This window comes from Eschscholzia californica, unplaced genomic scaffold (genome assembly GCF_041429995.1).
Source record: "Eschscholzia californica isolate CP2 unplaced genomic scaffold, dmEscCali1.0.p SCAF_6, whole genome shotgun sequence".
Classification (NCBI taxonomy): Eukaryota; Viridiplantae; Streptophyta; class Magnoliopsida; order Ranunculales; family Papaveraceae; genus Eschscholzia; species Eschscholzia californica.
In genome coordinates this window covers 5,776,290-5,794,261 of record NW_028238483.1, presented here as the reverse complement: position 1 = coordinate 5,794,261, position 17,972 = coordinate 5,776,290, and the positions used below count along the sequence as shown (strand labels likewise).

Here is a 17,972-nt window from a genome sequence, read left to right as displayed (position 1 = left end):
GTTAGGATTTTCCTTACCAAGATTTTGCGGATACCACTTGTTTCGAGTTTCTTTACAAAAAAACATCTTTGATTCACGAGTGATGCTTTTCAATGTAAAGCGCTACCTGTTATCTCTTAATTTTGGGATTTTCAGACTGAAACTTAAGTTATCATAGAATTTAAAGCATTGGTTGAATGTGTAAGTACTGATAGGTATAGAGATGAAACCACGTTTTGTTTAATTTGTGAAAACATTAGCGTAAGCTTTATGTTGGTTCTTTTTTATGAATAAGAAAAGTAATTTCTTGAAGGGTTAATTTCGTTTTAGTTCTCAATTTGGGACTAACTCACCGTTTTGCCCCTCATAAGTGTAGAACAGTTCGATTTGGGCCCAAGAGCCAAAAAGATTTCAACTTTTTCTAGAACTACCCTTGGGGGCCAAATGGAATTAATCCAAAAAAAAAATTTAAAAACATAAATTTCACCTCATCCCTCCCTCTCTCTTTAAATTCATCACCTCTCTCCTCCACTTCATCCCTCTCGCCACCTTATCATCTTCTTCGATCAGGTTGTCGATCGACCAAAATTTTCGGAGACCGGGCGACGACCTTTATACTTAAATTTTTATTTTTTTCCTTCTTATTTTCCTTCTTTTCTCTCCTTTAGGGTTTGGGAAACCCAAACCCTAAATCTGGTATGGGTTTCCCCAAACCCTAGATCTGGTCTGGAGAAAACCGATGCCAAATTTGAAGCTTCACTGTTGAAGCTTTAACAACCCTGGTTTGGGTTTCCTAAACCCTAGAGGAAAGAGAGAGAGGGAGAAAAGAAGAGCGGAATTTTTTTTTCTTTCTATTTTAAGTATGAAGGTCGTCGGCCGACAACCTTATCGCGAGAAGATGATGAAGTGACAAAAGGGATGAAGTGGAGGAGAAAGGTGATAAAATGAAGGAGAGAGGGAGGGATGAAGTGGAGTTTATGTTTTTAAATTTTTTTTTTTGCATTAATTTCATTTTGCCCCCAAGGGTAGTTCCAGAAAAAGTTGAAACTTTTTTGGCCCTTGGGAGCCAAATCGATTTGTGTGACACTTACGTGGGCCAAAAGGCGAGTTGGCCACAAATCGGGGGCCAAAACGGAATTAACCCTTTCTTGAATGTGAAAAAAGAATGTTGATTTAAACAGTTGGGAAGTTTAAGGAAATTGATTTTAGGAATTGAATTATTGGATCGATACACCTGTGAATTTACAACTTTAATAGTGAATGTTATTGAATTTACAGTGGTTTTGATACTGATTTATGCACGTTACTGCTGTTTTAATGGAGGAAATGATCTATGTGGTTTTTGTTTAGACCCAAAGATACCCTACTAAGCAACGTCAATGAACTTTTAATTTTCCCAGTATTATGATCTTAATAGCTAATCCGTAATTGAAGTACTTACTATTATGGATCAATTTGAATGTGTCATGTATGTAGAGTATGCTTGGGTAATGTGAACTTGATAAATTCATAAGGTCTTAAATAACGATGAAATTGTATGCTTATGCTTTTGAGGGTGCCCATTATGCAGAAGTTCAAAAATATATTGTTGAATGTTGTGGTTCTAGGACAAAGGAAGAAAAGGAAAACAAACTAGCTGAACAATCTAATCTGTAATGCATTATCCATTTTATCTAGATACATAAGTGCGACACCATAATTGATAATCTCTAATGCATTATCCATTTCATCTAGGTGCATAAATGCCATAGCAGAATTAATTAAAATTGTAGCATTGATTAGTATAATGTAATGGTTTAGGAAAAATCGAGGTCATTGCGGACAAACTAAGAATGATAGTAGAATTCCGGTTATGTCAATACAAATCAATCTTCGTGGAGGATTAATGTCTAATATCTGGCGTCATGGAATTATATAGCAGAGTAGCAGACTCTTCAATATTTAGTGGGTGAACGGAAAGGTTAGTCTAACTGACCAATATTGTTTCCTCGATAGCCTTTATATGTACACTATAAGTCTTGTTTCCATTGTATCATGGTTGATAGCAAGAGCATTTCAAAAGGATTGGTTTTGATATATGATTCATTTATTGTTCATTTGGTAGGGAGGGTTTGAAAATTAGAGGGTATATAAGAGAGTTGATTAGAAAATGACTTCATGTTGAACTAATTCCTCCAACTTTATGTTGACGACCAGAAGTAAAAATAATGTATCCCACGCTAAAAGAAAAAATATAAAAATGGCAAATCTGCACGAAAAGACCGAGGACTGTTGGAATCGGAGCCGATTTTGGCTCGACCCGACTCGTCAAACTCAGAGACATAATGCTCCATTGTGCTCGTCTCGTCGAGATCTTCAAGTTAGAGCCAAGAATCACTCGAATCCGATTCCGGATGAATGAGAAATTCAAGTTTAAAGTTTGGACGAAGATCGGTTGAAATAAGGACTAAAACGACAAAATGGACAAGTCGATTTGGGGGCAATTTGCGCGAAGCGAGCACGTCCAGATCTGGACGACTCGCGTTCGCTCCGCGCGATTTCAAGTGATCTGACGGTTGCTTGATGATTCTCCCGGGACAATGTCGGGATAAAGCGAGGCGCGTTAAATCAGCGAGATCCAACGGCGCGCGTCCCACCGAGATCTTCATCCAACGGCTTGCTTCTTGATTTGTTGGGCAAGTTTCGATATTAATCCAACACCTGGCGTTCTGTCCGAGATTTTGAGAGAAATTTAATGGTCCAGATTGCCACCGACTCTAGACTTGATTTAGACTTCAAATTTTGTCTCTAGTTCCGAGCAGTCGTGTCTCTTAACCCCAACAGACATATGTACCCATTTAACTCCTATATAAACAAACCAAAACCATTCCAATTCTCATCAATTCGTTCAAAACTTCTCTTCTCTTCTAACAATCAGTATCGGATTGGGAAGTATTCTAGTATATCTAGAAACTCTTCTAACAAACAGTATCTGATTGGGAAGTATTCTAGTATATCTAGAAAAATGAAGAAAGATGTTTTGAGTGAAGTGATAATCTTAAAGCGTCTAGAAGATCCAAGTCATTCTCTTATTCTCTTATCTTCTAACAGTGTGTATCTGATTGGGAAGTATTCTAGTATATCTAGAAACTCTTTTAACAAACAGTATCTGATTGGGAAGTATTCTAATATATCTAGAAAAGGAAGAGAGAAATGTCTGAGTGTCTAGAAGATCTATTTGCCTAAATCAAGAGCTCATAATATTTACGAAGGTTCGCCCGCTTTCAGAATATAGAAGTACCATCTTAAATTCTGGAAGGATAGTCGTTGTCTCCCGAAGGCATACACCCTAACGATTGGTACTGTTGCGGGGGTGTAAAATGTCTTAAGGAAAGAGAATTTATTCTCGCCTCGACCCCTCTATCTTTTGTCTATCTCGGTTAATCCGAAAGAAGGAATTATTGATAAAGTCGGTATTCCCTTATCGTTTATCTCTCTATAACTTAAAGAAAGGAAGTTCCCTACTTCAATCCAGACTCTGGCTTAATCAAGACAAGACAAAGTTAAAGTGAACTCAAACCATAACCAGAGGAACAATAGAATCAGTGGAAGAACTTGTGCGATCATTTTGAATTCCTCAAAGAATTATGTATCCACTCTAAATAGCCTATTAACCATTGTATTTTTTATCTAACTCCGTTGAAATCCTTCCTAGAGCCAAAGTTGTCAAACAAAGCAAACGTCGAAGATGTTCTTAATGTTGATACTGCGTTTAATGGAATTTCTTTTTCATAATCATGTAAATCTCTCTAATTGTTTAAATTCTTTTTTACTTTTTTTTCTGTTGAAATTAAAGCTTTTTTACTTTGGGGATGATGTTTTACTTTCTTTTGTTTAGAATTTTTTTCCAGTATTTTTTTATATTTTATCTCTAAACAAAATATAAGTCGTTGCAGACGATAGACATTCTTAATAGTTTTAAGTTGTCCATCTATTTGTTCTTAAAGACAAATACGAATGAAAAATTATAAGCTCCCACGTTGTCATAAAAAACTTTAAAGCTAACTATTAGACTATTTCATATTTATATATATATATATATATATATATATATATATATATATATATATATATATATATATATATGTATATTCTTAAATTCAGATGGAGATTGAAACCGACTTAGTACATATAAAGAAAAAGGGGGGACTAGATCATCAAATTAGACTTTAATAGTTATTCCATGAATTAGTTGCTTCATTAGTTAATACTAGATTTATATCTATATTCATAACTTGCAGACATAAATCTTACTCGTCAAATATTCATCAGTAAAGTTTCACCATTGCATTTTTTTCAACTAACTTAACTACTTTTCAAGATACGACTCCCAATTATATGGTTAAGCAATTTCTTAACATAATATATTACCCACTATTCCCTTATTAAATTTGTATTGGGTATGTTATTATCGGAGTAATAATTATTTTACTTTGATTTTTAGAGACAAATTTATAAGAATTTGGTCGGAGATTTTCTTGTTTTGTACAATTATAGCTTGTCTTCATCTACAACAAAATCAACAAATTATGTCGTGCCAGAGGAATGGGCTCTCCCTTCTATAATATTGTTAATGCTAGTTCTGAAAAAATCTAGTAAACCAAAAATATATAATCGAAAATAAACAATAACACTAAACACAAGAGATTTACGTGGTTGGATTGGTGAAACCTACTCAGCCGGTTAGCAAGTCTCAAACTAGATTAAATTTCGATCTATATTCAAGACATTATAAACAATACATGTGAAAGTGAGTGGTTCGGTGGTGGGATTAGGTTGGGGAAGAAAGAGTTACGAGAGAGAAAGAATTGGCAATGCCTTAGTTACGTATCGTTGAAAAATACATTAAATAAACAAGAGGTAATACAAAAGTGTGTAAACTATAATAATAAGAACCATTCAATGTGAGTGATTGTTATCACTTATGAGAGGAATTATGGTTTAATCAAAAAAAAGAAATTGACTTATTCTCCTGTTTTAGTATGTGTAGGACTCTTTCAAATCTTATACAGAAGTAAGTTTTTCTTTAGTTTCCCTCCCTAAAATGTGACCGGATCTTGCCCTAACCTTAGCTTTGGATTATAGCTCAATTTTGTTTATTTTGAGTGCCATTTTACCAAACATAAAAGAAAAGCCTATTCCTTAGTTACACGAGTAAATAATTCCACAATGAAACTAAGGGAGGATGAATTTTAAGTCCAAAATCAAATGATCCAAGGGTTTAGAGCCCAAAGATAATCTGAAATAGAAAATCAATCCACTTAGAGTAAATTACATGTCTAACCTTTGAATTTTTATTACTACCTAACCTATCCTAAGTAAAAAAGTAACCCAAATTAAAGATTCACTAAATTATTTTCTCAAAAAAGAAATTTCCTTCTACAACACAAGTTTCCTTTTCCGTTTATCGTATTGACCAAACTTTTAGTTATACCTTTTTTTATACAGATTTGCTTAACATAATATAATTTCAAGAGAATTGTGTCAGAATAAATAAGATGCTAGAGAAATATAAGTAATGCAGGAGAATCAATGAAATGATAGAGAAACAATTTAAGACATGTGCAGGAGAATCAGTGAAATGCTAGAGAAATATTAAAAACTTAGCTAACATAATATAATTTCAGACAAATTTTGTTAGAATCAATAAGAGGCTAGAGAAATATAATTATTGCAAGAGAATCAAATAAATTCTAGAGAAAAAAATGGTCCTTCTTAAATAAATTATTTAGAATGTTGTTAGAATCAATAAGATGCTAGAGAAATGCAATCCTAATTTCAGAAGAATTTATTATTATAAGTATATTATTGAATTTTTAAAATAAATAAAACGTTAGAAATTTTTTGAGAATTCTGTTATACATAAGAATGTTGTTAGAATCAATAAGATGCTAGCAAAATAACAAAATGATTATTAACCTTCTACCATATTCATAACAGATGCTAATAGAATCAAGCAAATGCTAGTAAAATATTGAAAATGTAGCAAAAAAAAATTCAGTTTATATTTTTTATAAGAACAAGATTATAGTGACACAGATTTCAAAATTCACTGTGTACGAAAAAGTGTTACATTTTAAGTTTGTTGTTATAATAAAATTATTTTTAACAACATTCTAAGTTTAATCAACTTATATACAATTTTCTTGATGATTTCCAAGGAAAGATATGTTTTAGAGATGGAAATATCGAGGTAGAGATAAAAAGTCAATCACAAATTCACAATTTCTTCAAGTTCGAAGAACGTAAAGTTAGAGAGAGTGAGAGGAACTCGTTTTAGGTAAATCACGATTGTTTTGGTAGGTTACTTTAGACAAATATAAGTTTTGAAAATAAATATCCACCATAAATATTCCTCTTAAAATTTATGGAAATAATTAATGTATTAACTCAACCATTAGAAACCTTTCGTTTACCAATGGTTAAATATATATTTATGAAAGGATAAGAATGGGAGGAAATAAATGGCTTGATGCATGGAGTCCCCTAAATAATAAATTTTTGGACTTATTTTCCATTTTCTGTTTATTTTGGTTTTATATTTTTATTAATTTAGGAGCGAATATATGACTAATTACCCCCCCCCCCCCCCCCTTTTGGACCTTAAACTCAAAAATCCTTAAATTAAACAATACAATTTAACTTTTTTTGTTTTTTTATTTTTATTTTTTTTGTTTCTCTTGGTATCAAAATTTTGACATGAGGCAAACAAAGCCAAATTTTTCATACAAAAAATGGTTATCTGGATTCAAAAATTCAACATAAAACTAAAAAATCCTAAACATTTTTCTATTAAGCAGAAGGCTACCAAATTATTATGTACTAGATTTCCGCCGCGACAGACCCCTCTCAGCTAACCCCTTCCTCAAAGAAGACAAATAAATATAAACTACAATTTAAAATGACGTACTTACCTCTAACATTCTCAAATTCTTCCGTGTAAATTAACAACAATCCAACATAAATTATACTTAATTTAATTAACTTCACTTAAAAATTAAAAATCAACCACATTTGAATAATTCAGTAATCTAAATAATATTACATTTCCAAATTAATAGAGAAGAGAGATAGAGTTGCAGAAAGATGAGAGAAATAACGTTATGTTTATGGAGAGGACATAGGAGTGAGATTTTTAAACTAAATTAGAAGTAACCGAATTGCTAATAAAGATTATTCGTGGGAAGATTTGTTGGAGAAATCGTGAGAAAAGTTAAATGAGAAGAAGTGAGAAAGTAGTTACAATAACTAATGTTGGAGAAAAATAGAATGCCACTATTACCCTTCCATTTTGAGGTGATTTACACGAATAGGATTTTATATCAGCCGTCGGATGTGATCTGTGTCAAAATCCGAACCAAAATGAAAGGTCAAACTTATACCTCACATAACCGACTGAGTTGTTTTAATATATAGGATAATAACAGGTTGTGGTGCTTATTGTTTTCTCAAAGAAAAAATGAACTTTAAAAGTTTGATTTTTATGCATGTTCAGTTGGTATTTTAAAGAAAAAAATTTATTTTACCTGAATTTAAATACGTTCCAAAATCAGTGGTCACTTCCTGCTATTTCTTTTTGAAAGGGCCCCTTCCTACTTGGGAATTCATTTCCCCAGGCAACTATGTCCAGGGTTGATGGAAGATTCCCTTTTAGTGAGAAAAACGGGTTTTTGAGGAGAGGGAAGGAGCCGAGTGACGTCAGCCAAGCGACTCCCCACTTCTCCTTTTCCCCCAATTTTCGTAACCCTAATTTCATCTTTCTAGTTCAAAATCGAAGGAATTAGGTTACACAAAACAGAAATCTGACATCAAATAGACAAATCTAACTAGTGGAAGATCCTAGACTAATAGATTTGGAAGATGATTCAGCTATTACCAGTAACTAGTCCGGAAATCACGAGGTAAATCGAACAAGTGTGCTTCAAAGGAAGACGAAGCGACGAAACCATCTAGGGAAACAGCAAGTGACAGTTGAAGAACAATCAACGCATCTACACAAACTAAGGTTAGTCTGGATTTACATTAATTGATATTTAATTTCGTTTTTAACATGTGTCACACTTAGTCTGTGAGAATTTGGATCGTTCATCTCCCCCCCCCCCCCCTTTGCATGGCCCGAACCGTAGAAGAAATTACTCCTGGCTGCCTCTCTTTGGTTGGTTTGATCGACCCTCTGTTCATTCCTTTCTCTCTCTCTTATTCCCGAGAAGCTACAGTATAATGATCATCTTTTGGCTTAAAGATCTCCTTCTGGTGCAGTTCTCAAAGATATCTTTTGGAGGTTTCCTAGAAATTCTTCCTTATATTCTCCTCTCTCATGCCTTCTCATTTAATATATCTCCTTTTCCCACCCAGCCTCAGACAGAGACTCTTATCCTCACCCTCATCCTTTTAATGTCGTCTCGTTCTTCTGATATCGATATTGAAAAGCTCTCTAGTAAAATGGTTATCCAGCTTAACCTTTCGGATTATGGCAACTTAACCATTACTTACCCGAAACCAGCAGAGAATAAGGAGCTTCAAGAAATTTCATCTGGCTTTGTGGCGAGATTATGTTGTCACTACAATTATGGGATAGGATTTATCAGGAGAAATCTTTCATATCAGTCTAAGTTTTTCAGAGAGTGCAAAATTGATCCAGTCAACATGGGTCACAACTATTTCTCTATTCAGGAAGTGGATTTCCCGCTATCAGGAGAGCTCCCTGAACTGATGCAAGAGCCGATGTGGTGCAGCTTCACTGGTCTTCCCTCCTCAATCCATAATCAACATGATCTTGAGATAATCTTTTCTTGTATGGGTCGCATTATGCAGGTACAGCCTAAAAACTTTAGTATGGTGACGAACTCATACATAAGGATTCAATTCATGTATGATGTTCGTACTCCACTCCTAGCTACCCTCAATTCGATCTTCACTGATGGAGGTTAGCCTGTCAACTTCAGCTATGCCCGCTTCCCCAAAGCTATTTGTCATGTTTGTAGGATTATAGAGCATCCACTCACTCCTTGTATCCGTCCTAATCTTCATCAAGTGTTCTCTCCTATGGAAATAACCCCACCTAATCCCACTACCCCTCCTACCTGGGCTATCTCAGTAGCCACCTCTCCTGTTATGCAAGATTCACCTATTCCCCCTCACGAGCTTTTCCAGTATAGAGGTAAGAGGAAGGAAGGACAGTCCCTGATAGAGGTCAAAGTGTAAGAAGGAGAATTCAGAGAATATCATAAGAAGAAGCAGAGAGAGATGTTGAGAGGTGGTAGTTCTTCAGGGGCCACTAGGAAAAGCAACAGGTCCTCCAGCAACTCTTCTGATTCACTGGGTCTTTTCCCCATTATCCCAGCTAGCTGGTATTGCCCCCCTCCAGAATCAGTGGACAGCCAGGAGGAAAGAAGGAGGCATTTATTTGCTGACTCTCTTTTAGAGTCACCTGAGCATAACTCGATTGCAAAGGGAATGGGTGAAGATGGGCAGTCCAATTCTCAATCTTAACTTGTTGGTTCAGTAACAGTGTGTGGTCTTGGTTTGGTTTCTTCTTTTGTTATTTTATTTCTAGTACTTGATTGGTTGTAGTGGCTTAGTCTGAACAGTCAGTGCAGGTTTTTTGTGTCGACTAGTATAAGATAGTCGTATACTTTTGCTCTTGGTTCCTGCTAGCAGACTTGCTTGTTATTAGTTGTGGTATGTAATAGTCCTTTTGCTTTGTATGTTTTCGGAATTGGTAATAATCTCATATTCATAGTTTACTGTTAGTGGATATGGAAAAGTCTCTTTCTAGTGTTAACAGAAATGTAGTAGTGGTTTAATTAACTTATCCTGTGTTTTAGTTCCTTAGTTCTTTCTGTTTATGCTTGGCTGTCCTTGTGTACTGTTATTTGTTGTTATTTCTTTCTGCTTCCTCTTCTGTTTCTTTATTTTTAGTCTTGTCTAGTGATTTGGGTGAGTGGAGGTGGAGGTGGAGTTGGCCCGGTTCTGGAGACCTAGTCTATTGGTTTGGGTGTGCCCCTAGTACTTCGGTTTGCTCTTTTGGGGCCTGGGTTTGGGCCCTATGGAGCACCCAACTATTTTGAGCTGTAATATTAGAGGCACCTCCGCCTTTAGGACCAAGAAGCACCTGCTTAACCTTATTCGTAAGCACCAACCTGACCTTATCTTCTTGTCTGAGACGAAAAACAAGACTTCCACCATTAACAAGAATATTCCTATTGCCAAGGAGTATGCTAGTTATATGGTGGAACCTATGAATAAAGCTGGTGGACTTGCTTTATATTGGAAGCATCACTTACATGTACATGTAGAATACTCGGATAGTAATATTATTCAGGTAGTGCTTCGAGACCACAATAATCACAATCATATTAATATCACGGGCTTTTACGGGTCCCCTTATAGTAAGAATAAGCTCAAACCTTGGAAGACCCTTCGAGACATTAACTCAGATAGCGACTCCCCTTGGATTATGATTGGTGATTTAAATTGCATTCTTGACAATGCGGAGAAGAATGGGGGCAGCAAGGGTTCTAACTATAACATTGACAGAGTTAAGGAGATCATTAGTGAGCTTGATCTGCTTGATATCGGCTTTCAGGGCAATCCCTTCACCTGGAGTAATAAGCAATATGGTGAAAATCTGATCCAGGAACGATTAGATAGGGCCCTAGCTAATCATTCTTGGCTCAACAACTTTAACACTTACAGTATTTCTCATCTCGACACGGTGGGGTCGGATCATTTACCTATTCTCCTAGAAAGTAAAGATAATAAATTTAGTAAACCCAAACCTTTCAAATTCATTAGAACTTGGATGTCTCATCCAGACTGCTTTCATTATATAGAGGACAATTGGAAGAAGATCAAGAACAGCAAGACTCAGAATAATATCCAGATAGATCTTAAGAAGTTGAGTTCTAAGCTGACCATCTGGAATAAAAGAGTATTTGGAAATATAGATAATAATATTAACCGGATCATCAAAGAGCTCCAAAACATCAAGAATAAAGAAGCTTACGACAATCTTAATTCTGAGCTAGAAGAGTTATATAATCATCAAGAAAGCCTCTGGAAGGAAAAATCTAGGGATAATTTCCTTAACTTAGGAGATAAAAACACGAAGTTTTTTCACTCCCAGGCTATTCAACGGAACAGAAACAACAAAATCAGGGCGATTAAGAATAATAATGGTGAATGGATCGAGGAGATCACGGATATTCAAGATATTTTTACTTCTCATCTTCTCAACATCAATTCCTCTATCAATCCCAGAGAAGATAGCAATATTCATAATATGTTTCATCATACCATTTCCTCGGAACAAAATCATAACCTCATTACCATACCTGATTTGGAGGAGATTGATTGGGCTATCAAGAGTCTGAAGAAGGAGGCTGCTCCGGGTCCGGATGGGTACCCCCCTTCTTCTTCCAATCTAATTGGGATACAATTAGAGAGGATATTTATGAGTTGGTCAAGAATTTCTTTTCCACGGGCTTTCTTCCTCCTGATATTTACCACACCAACATCTGTCTCATCCCGAAAACTCTCACCCCTCAGACTCCAGCAGATTATCGTCCTATTAGTCTTCTCAATACCACCTACAAAGTCATTACTAAGTTATTAGCTGAGAGACTTAAAGCCACGTTGAACCCTATCATTTCTCCTTTTCAAGCGGCCTATGTTCCGGGTAGGCAGATAGCTAATAACATCATTATGGGCCAAGAGATTATCCACTCGTTTAAAAGATGAAAGGTGCACATGGCTACTTTGGACTTAAGCTAGACATGTCGAAAGCGTTTGATAGGGTGGAATGGAAATTTCTGACGGATGTTATGCGTAGTCTAGGATATGATGACCAGTGGATCAAGCTCATTCACGTGTGTATCTCCACCCCTTGTATCTCCACTCCTTCTATGTCTGTCCTTATTAACGGTAGGCCGGGGAAAACTTTCTACCCCACTAGGGGCATCAGACAAGGGGACCCGTTATCACCGTTCATGTTTACGATTGCCATGGAAGGGCTCAGTAGGAGATTAATGTCTCAGACGGGCCAGAATAGCTTTAAGGGGTTTCGTACGCCTCACATGGATCAGGAGATAACTCACCTTCTCTTCGCTGACGACTGTATCATTTTTGGTCAGAACTCTATTGATAACATTCACAATCTTAAAGATATTTTACAGGATTTCAGTGAAACTTCAGGTCAAATGATTAATTACGCCAAATCTAATATCTTCTACTCGAAGAACTCCCATCCCAAGTTTAAACGTATCATTATGAGGACTCTAAAAGTTAGACAGGCTGCTACTTCGGAGAAGTATCTGGGAGCGCAGTTATTTATAGGAGCACAGAAGACTAAAGTGTTCAAGGATATTCTTGATCAAATTAATAACAAGTTAAACAAGTGGAGTCATTCTTTCCTTTCCCAAGCGGGTCGCACTGTGGTCATATCGGCCATAGCTGCAGCCGTACCCCGATATCAGATGCAGTGCTTTGCAATTCCTAAAGGAATTACGAAAAGCATCAAGTCCGTTCAACGGAACTTCTGGTGGGGTAAGTCTAAAGGTATATGCACCAAAGCATGGTCATATATATGCCTCCCTAAAAGTCAGGGAGGTTTAGGTATTCATCTCCCGGAATTAGACAATAGTGCTCTTATCGCTAAGATGGCATGGCGTCTTAAAACTGAACCGGAAGCTATATGGGCCAGGCTTCTCAAAGCTAAATATTTCCCCAATACGAGTATTCCGGGTCCGACCAAAAACCATCACTCGTGGAACTGGAAAACAATAAGAAAGCATTATAATATGATTAGTGATCTTTCCACGTGGGAAGTGAATTCAGGGCAAGAGGTGAATATTTGGACGGACAGTTGGATCCCAGATCTTAATGTACCTATCAATAACGCCAACAACTCCCTGCTTACCAAAGTTGCTCAGCTGATCACTAATAACAACTGGAACGAAGAGATTCTAAGGGCGAACTTTGATACATACACGCAAGAACTCATCAAAACTATACCAATCAATAATGAAGGAAAAGACCAACTGAAATGGAAGCTAACCAAGACGGATAGATTTACAGTAGCCTCGATGTACCAGTACCTCATCAGCAATAATATAGCGATCAACCCGAATACACGCAACTGGAAGTTTATTTGGAACCTTCCGACTATCCCGAGAATCAAGAATTTTATTTGGAAGGTCTGCAACGAAGCTCTCCCAGTGAGAGAAAGAATTGGCAAATATATTGGTAACAATTATAACTGCCCCAATTGCAACATCACGGAATCTATAGAACATGCACTCTTACACTGTGCCTTAGCAAAAAACATTTGGTTCTATTTTGACATCATCTCGGAGAATATCCTATCCATCTCGGACTGGATTTTCTCTTGGGAAGATAATGGGAATTTTTGCTACACCAAAGGAAATATTCATCTCTCTACAGTTCTATGGGTGTTATGGAAAGTTAGGTGTGATCACTGCTTCCAACACGAGATCAATGATTTGCATCACGTTATTAAACTGATAGAAAACTACCCGAAATTAAGCAAAAAACCTAGCAATAATGATATAAATAATATCACTTCAACTGATGAAAAATGGCAACCCCCGCCAAATACTGCTATAAAAATTAATGTTGACGCCTCATTTACTAATATTACTTCTAATATGGGTATTAGCATTATTGCACATAATGATAAATCTATATTCATCGGTGCACAAGTCAAATCTAGCAGAGCGAGAAACAGCGAAGAAAGCGAAGCTAAGGCAATCCTACTTGGTATCGAATGGGCTAAAAAGATGAACCACCTTTCCATCATCATAGAAAGTGATAACATCAATCTAATACATCATCTACACAATGCTAAGCATGCAGTTCAATGGCAATCTATCAATCATATAAAGAAAATCAAAACATATATCCCAGATTTTCAGATGATCAAATTCCAGTACACCAGGAGAGAGTTGAATCAGAATGCAGACAAATTAGCTAAATGGGCAAAGAAGAATCAGCGTAACAAAGTGTGGTCGAATGTACCGTGTATTTTAGTGAATAAATATTGTAATAACGTTTTGATTTAATTTAATGCAATATATTTCAACAAAAAAAACTATGTCCAGGGTTCTTTCAACAAAAAAAAACTACGTCCAGGATTTATCAACAAAAAAGAAAAAAAAACTATGTCTATGGTTATTTATTATGATAAAATACAATTTTTTTCATTGATGATTCTTTTTTATCTAGAACTTCTTTATGCTTGTTTCTCTTGTCTTTTTCAAATGTCTCTGGCCACCCTATTTAGTGGCAAGGTTCATTTTTGTCTGTGGTGAGTTTTTATTTTTAAGTTTCAATTGTATGTTTTAAGTTGAATATGTAATATTATATTTTTTACATTTTAATTGTTTTAAGTTGTGTTTGATGTCAGGAAATAGTTGCATGGAAATAAAAGAGTTCCACAGAAAGTCATTCACACAAGTCATTTCGTGAAAATAAAGTATCTGCTGTTTGCTAGTCATTTATTATCATGAACTATATTATTTGGTTGACAACTAACTTCTACGAATATAATATGCAATTACGAATTTTATTTACTCATTATGTAGTCAAAATGACGTTTTTACCCTTATTATGCCAAAATTACATTTTCATCCTTATGTTGTCCAATTACATATTTACTCTTATGTTGTCAAATTAATCTTTTTACTCTTTTTTGTAAAATTATTTAATCTTGTGTCACTTTCCTAACATAAGAATAAGAACGTCAAGTTGTTAATAAAACAAGATAAAATTGTAAATTTGACAACGTATGGATAAAAAGAGATTTTACTAATATAAAAGGATAAAATTGTTGAATATAAAAGTGCAGACATACCATTTTTACAAGATAAAGGTAAGAATGTCATTTAAATAACATAAGGGTAAAAATGTCATTTTGGTATTATACGAGGGTAAAAATGTCATTTTGACAACATACGGTAAGATTCCAATTTGATACTATAAAAGAGTAAAAATGTGATTTTGGCAACATAAAGCCAACATGTCTTTGACAACTTGGTAAACATGTCATTTGGTAAGAACGACAAAAATATCATTTGCCCAATGTATTAGTGAAAGTGTATTCTGTCAAATTTTATAGGTAAAAATGTCATTCTGAATGAATATACATGGAAATATATATCAGTTTCAAGTTTCCGAAAATATAAATATATATCAGTTTCAAGTTTTTTTTTGGAAACCATAGTTTCTAAGAAATATTTATCCAATCATATTTTCCTTCACCCTATAATCAAACACACCGTAGTCTATTTATTATTTATGTAGTGGGTTGGTGACCCACAAAAGTTATTAGTCCGGACTTCCAGGGTCCATTCCAACTACCCACTATCCAAGAAAACAAATAAAATGGACACAACTTTCAACTTGCCTATTTTGACTTTCAAAGCAAGCAGTATAATTTCTGTAGGGTTTCACGTTTATTATTCAGGACACGGCCAAGAAGACACGGCTTCCGAGGGGACTTTGTTTAGGAAGTGAAGGTGCAATAATTTCTCTGCCATTTTTATCATTACGCAGGACATAACTTCTTTTGATGCGCCAAAAATTATGGAATAAAGAAACAGATAAAACGTTCTTGGTTGTGTGGTGGTATGCAGGTAGAAACAGATAAAACGTTCTTGGTTGTGTGGTGGTATGCAGGTAGAAACAGATAAAACGTTCTTGGTTGTGTGGTGGTATGCAGGTAGGGGTGGGAATCGGGTGGGAATCGGGTGGGAATCGGGCGGGATCGGATGGGCTCGGGCAATTATGAACCGTACTCGGGCGGATCGGGTTCGGATAAGGCGAGTCCGCGCTAGAGAGTCGGGCCGGACCAAACACTCTTTATATGAGTCCGTAGCCCGTCCGAACCCGGCTGCCCAAGCGGATTCCAACGGGCTCGGGCTGGACGGGCTCGGGTAATTTTATTAACAAAAGTATTAAAAAACAAAAGTACGAAAACCCTAACTTCCAAGTACAGCTGTCACATTTTGAAGCCATTACACTCCGATTCATCCCACGTACGCACAATACTTTGGCCCACAGTATGGCGGAAGCTGCTCTAAGTCCTTAGGCTTATTGTTAGTCCTATCATCCTATGTTACTCCCATCTGTAATAGGGTTTTAGTTTTATTAACTTCATTGTATTCACAATAGCCTTATTGGCAATTAATGAGGTTTTTTTTCAAAAAAAAAAAACTTCCAAGTTCAATTAAAAGTAAAAAACCCTAATTTTCTCAAATTTGAATTCAGATATTCTCTTTTATTTACTGAGTTTGTTTCATGTGTGGGTAAACCTTAGAGTGAGATGAATGAAAATGAAAAGAGAGAGACATATACAAGCTACCCATTTCTTCAATCACCTATTTTATTGAATAATCACAACATTGATGCCAATAAACATCCCTTCCCACCCATTTATGTTCATACAGAAAGAAAGACAAACTAAAATAAAAAACAGAGATTTACATCAAGAACACCTCCAAACAAAAGTAAAAAACCTTAGGTAATTATAACATCTAAATGAAACACTAGACTACAATTTTATGAAACTTTGGTTAGCCAAAGATTTAAAAGATTCAAACAGATTGATGTTACAAGAGATATACAAGTCTATTGCCAAAAAAACCTACACGATATACAACTATACAAGTCTCTTGCCTCTCTGAAATAGATCTGACTCAATATAGTAGATCTATTTCAGAGAGTTTACAACTTTCTACAATTTTGAAAAAAATATAAGATAACGAATTTGATGTTCAAAGGCTTCAACCGCTTCCTCTGATCTGTAGATCATCAGCGTACAACCAACCGAACATATTAAACTTTTGATCCAATGAAGTTGTAAGCGGTTAAGATTTCTCCGAGATTTGATGTGATTAATAGATAGAGGAGATGGGATGAAGTGGTAAATGGTTAGGGATTTAGGTTAGTCTTTAGGGTTCATTACTTCATTGTGTCTGTTTGAGTTAGAGAGAAGAGAGGCAGAGAGAGTTTTAGGGTTTCATTTCTCAAACAAAAAAGAATTCTAGGGTTTCTGTTTGGAGGAGGTTATTTATGGAGATGAAGGGGTAAGGTGTTTAGATCCAACGGCTGAGAAGAGACGCCCTATCTCAGCCGTTGGATCTAAAGAATTTCACGCAGATCACGGGTTCTCGGGCTCGGGTAGCGGGCAGACTCTATCGGGCGGGGTAGCGGACAGGCTTTTCGGGCCGGGACTCGGATTTGAGAGCCTGTCCGAGTCCCGACCCTATAAGCCCTAGCCATCGGGCCGAGTAAGCCCGGCTCGGGTTGGCTTCGGTCATCGGTCTCTCACGATTCGGGCTGAACGGGCCGGACCCCGGGGTTTCGGTCAGTTTTCCCAGCCCTATATGTAGGTCAATGCTTTGAAAGTGATTTCGAAGTAACCTTGTTACAAATTGCAAATTACTAATTCCAATCACTTCCCAAGGATTTACCACAACTAACTGACTTCAAATGCACTGGAGAAGATAGTAATGGAGATTGCAGACTTCTCAACTCAGTATTCAGAGAGAAGATGATAACCAAATTTCTGTGTGTCTTCTTTGTTGATTTCAACCAAAATATATAGCAACAAAGGAAGACTTAACCGACTAGGAAACGTGGTAAAGAAGATAGGTTAGTTGGATATAAATTTGGAAACTGATTTGATCAACCCCACGAAGTCAGTTAGAGATAGACTCAAACACTGAGTAGGTTAGTCCCACGAACTCAATTGTAATCCTAGTTTAGCTCAAAGTAAAATTGTTCTTCGTGTCAAAAGAGTCATTTCCCTTTAAGCGCCCAAGCGCCCGAACACATGCGCACACGGGCTCACAAAGCCACGACCCCAAAACCGAAAGACCCAAATGGCCAAAAAAGCCCAAAAGCCTGCCCGCAAGGCGAGTGTGTGCGCGTGT

At 36.2% G+C, this 17,972-nt stretch overlaps 1 protein-coding gene across 1 annotated transcript; it reads left to right on the top strand.

Moving 5' to 3' along the window:
• Nucleotides 1–10,066: 10,066 nt before the first annotated feature.
• On the top strand, nt 10,067–11,635 carry LOC147530984 (uncharacterized). Its single transcript, XM_086649707.1, has one exon. The coding sequence runs from the start codon at nt 10,067–10,069 to the stop codon at nt 11,633–11,635; it is 1,569 nt and encodes a 522-aa protein (XP_086505833.1).
• The last annotated feature ends 6,337 nt before the right edge of the window (nt 11,636–17,972 follow it).

Coding starts and splice junctions, on each gene's coding strand:
- LOC147530984 (XM_086649707.1), top strand. CDS start 10,067: ATGGAGCACCCAACTATTTTGAGCTGTAATATTAGAGGCACCTCCGCC.